Genomic DNA, 2,500 nt, shown 5'->3' on the forward strand with positions numbered 1-2,500 from the left:
ATCGGCCGTTGTGTTGACGGCCAACAAAAGTTTTATAGCCTGCACACCCAGCAGATTTTTTTCGGCCGAAAAGTCGGAGTCGGTTGTCGGAAGCATCATACTAACAAGCCGAAAATCGGCCGATCGGACGTTGGCCGAAAATTCCCGGCCAATAATCGATGCGCGTGTACGGGGCATTAGACTGTTGTAAACCAATGCCATGAAGTCTGTGACTCCTAAATAATGTGTGTATTCCATGTCCCTCAATGTCAGACAGGTTTTCCCTATTGTTTGTGTATTCCATGTACTGGAGTGTAGGAGATTGAGAGACTGATACTGGGGTCTCTTCCTATTGTCTATCTATTGAGCTGGAATGTGGATTGTGCCTGTCCCATTGTTAAATGTTAATGACCTCACATTGTTCTGTCCAGATGGCTAGATAATTAGTTTAGGTTAATTCTGTTCCTTTACATTATCATATGCAGATGAAAGTGTATAATCAGGCAGAGGGGAGGGATTGTGTACACTTTATGGGAGTGACTGAGTGTAAAACTCTGTTTTCATTGGATTGTGACTTTCAGGGCCTGTTCCCCACAAGGTCCACCTGGGCGGTAACCTTGTGGGGGAAAACTGTATAAAAGAGCAGCTGTACCATTAAAGTTTGAGTTCTACTTCACCCTAAATCTAGAGTCCTGTCTCTCATTGGAGGAATCTGCTACAAAGGATTGCTATGCTCTTCATACTCCCTTGAATATTCATTAAGCTCTTGTTAGAGTTTGTTCCTGTTCCTGTTCAAGCTTCACTCTCTGGGGAAAGAGAGGTTCACCCACTGGAACCTGGAGCCTTGTCTTAGGTCCAGGGTGGGTAGGAGACAGCGAGACCCCAACCAAGCTCCGGCGGTTCATGAGGTCTGCGGTGGTTACGGTGTCTGGTGGAGTGCTTGGAGCCCTCGGGAAGCACTAGGAGCATCGTTAACGGAGGAAGCCGGTCGGGGTGCCGGTTGATCCGTTACAGAGACCCCGTGACATCATCACTGGGTCTTTGCTCTGTAGCAAGACAGAGTTTCATAGGATGGGGTTGGCAGGATCCTGTAAGAGTCACAGAACCCTTCCTCGAGTCTGGTGTTAAAAAATACATCCCTGGTATCCCTTTAGAGGTGCATGCTGCTCCCTGCTGGCCACTGGGTGCTGCAAACTTATCTGTGCAATTAGTTTATTATAGTGTAATCAAACAATTGATCACACTATAATAGACAGATCAGCAGATTGCACAGCTAAAAAGGATGCGTCTACAGTGCCCAGCAGGGAGGTGCATGCATGTCCTAAAGGGATGCGTTCTTTTGTATAATGCTTGTGAACAGCAGTACAGTGACTGATGTCAGCCATAAGGATTAAATCCACACATGAAGAAGAGCAAAAATTAATGAATGATGGGAGAAAAAGTGACCAGCTGTGAGAAGTGGGCCAACAACAGTACGGATCAGGAGGAGGAGGAGAGGGAGGGACTATAAACACTTACACCACAGAACAGGCGTAGCATCCTTTCTTGCTGCTCTCCCGGATTAGAAAAGCTCCCTCAGGCTTCCCTCTGAGGAGATCCTCAGCTTGGACCCGATTGATGTCCCCCACAAACCAGGTCTTCTCATCATAGTGCGGCAGCAGCTCATCCTCCTCGCTCATGAAATAGGGACTGTTATCAGAGGAGAAGAAGATTGATTACCATCAGAGGACCGGAGCTACACCCCCGAAGCCGAGAAATAAGGAAGACACTCACTCGTCTATACTTTTATTCTTTATTCCAAGCCATTCATTGATCCCTTTTTCTGCCGCACGCCTTTGTGATTGAGCCATCTATGGGGGGGGGAAAAAAAAAATATGGAGAGAGTTACAGCATCATACCGTGACATCACCACCCACACAAGTCACTGTGACATCACCAACATCCCCGCCCCTGTCACTGACATCACCACCCACACAAGTCACTGTGACATCACCAACATCACCACCCACACAAGTCACTGTGACATCACCAACATCCCCCGCCCTGTCACTGACATCACCACCCACACAAGTCACTGTGACATCACCAACATCCCCCGCCCCTGTCACTGACATCACCACCCACACAAGTCACTGTGACATCACCAACATCCCCCGCCCCTGTCACTGACATCACCACCCACACAAGTCACTGTGACATCACCAACATCCCCCGCCCCTGTCACTGACATCACCACCCACACAAGTCACTGTCACATCATCACTGATATCACCACCAACACGTGTCCCTGTGACACCGCCAGCACTGCCCACATGTCACTGACATCAGCAACACCACTCATACATGGGGAACCAATAACAAACTAACACCACACTAACAGAGCCCATATATTACCAGAGGGCCCCGTTACTGGACAAACTCCATGTTACTGGAGACTACCAGAGAACTCCACTCCATACTACTGGAAACCTTATAGCTCCAGACTCAAACCAACTCCATACTACTGGAGCCCATATACTAT

General features: G+C 48.2%; 1 protein-coding gene across 1 annotated transcript in view; it reads right to left on the reverse strand.

Annotated features, from left to right (window-relative positions):
• Nucleotides 1–1,493: 1,493 nt before the first annotated feature.
• Nucleotides 1,494–2,500, reverse strand: part of LOC309544058 (phosphatidylinositol 3-kinase regulatory subunit gamma-like) — a gene marked incomplete at its 3' end in the record, with an annotated part of 5,927 nt that continues 4,920 nt past the window's right edge. The window contains 3 exon segments of the mRNA XM_082276447.1: nt 1,494–1,668; nt 1,753–1,793; nt 1,796–1,829. Of these exon segments, the coding sequence (XP_082132573.1) occupies nt 1,494–1,668; nt 1,753–1,793; nt 1,796–1,829 (250 nt within the window).

The sequence above is a fragment of the Pelophylax lessonae genome (genome assembly GCF_965119305.1).
Source record: "Pelophylax lessonae genome assembly, contig: HAP1_SCAFFOLD_1356, whole genome shotgun sequence".
Classification (NCBI taxonomy): Eukaryota; Metazoa; Chordata; class Amphibia; order Anura; family Ranidae; genus Pelophylax; species Pelophylax lessonae.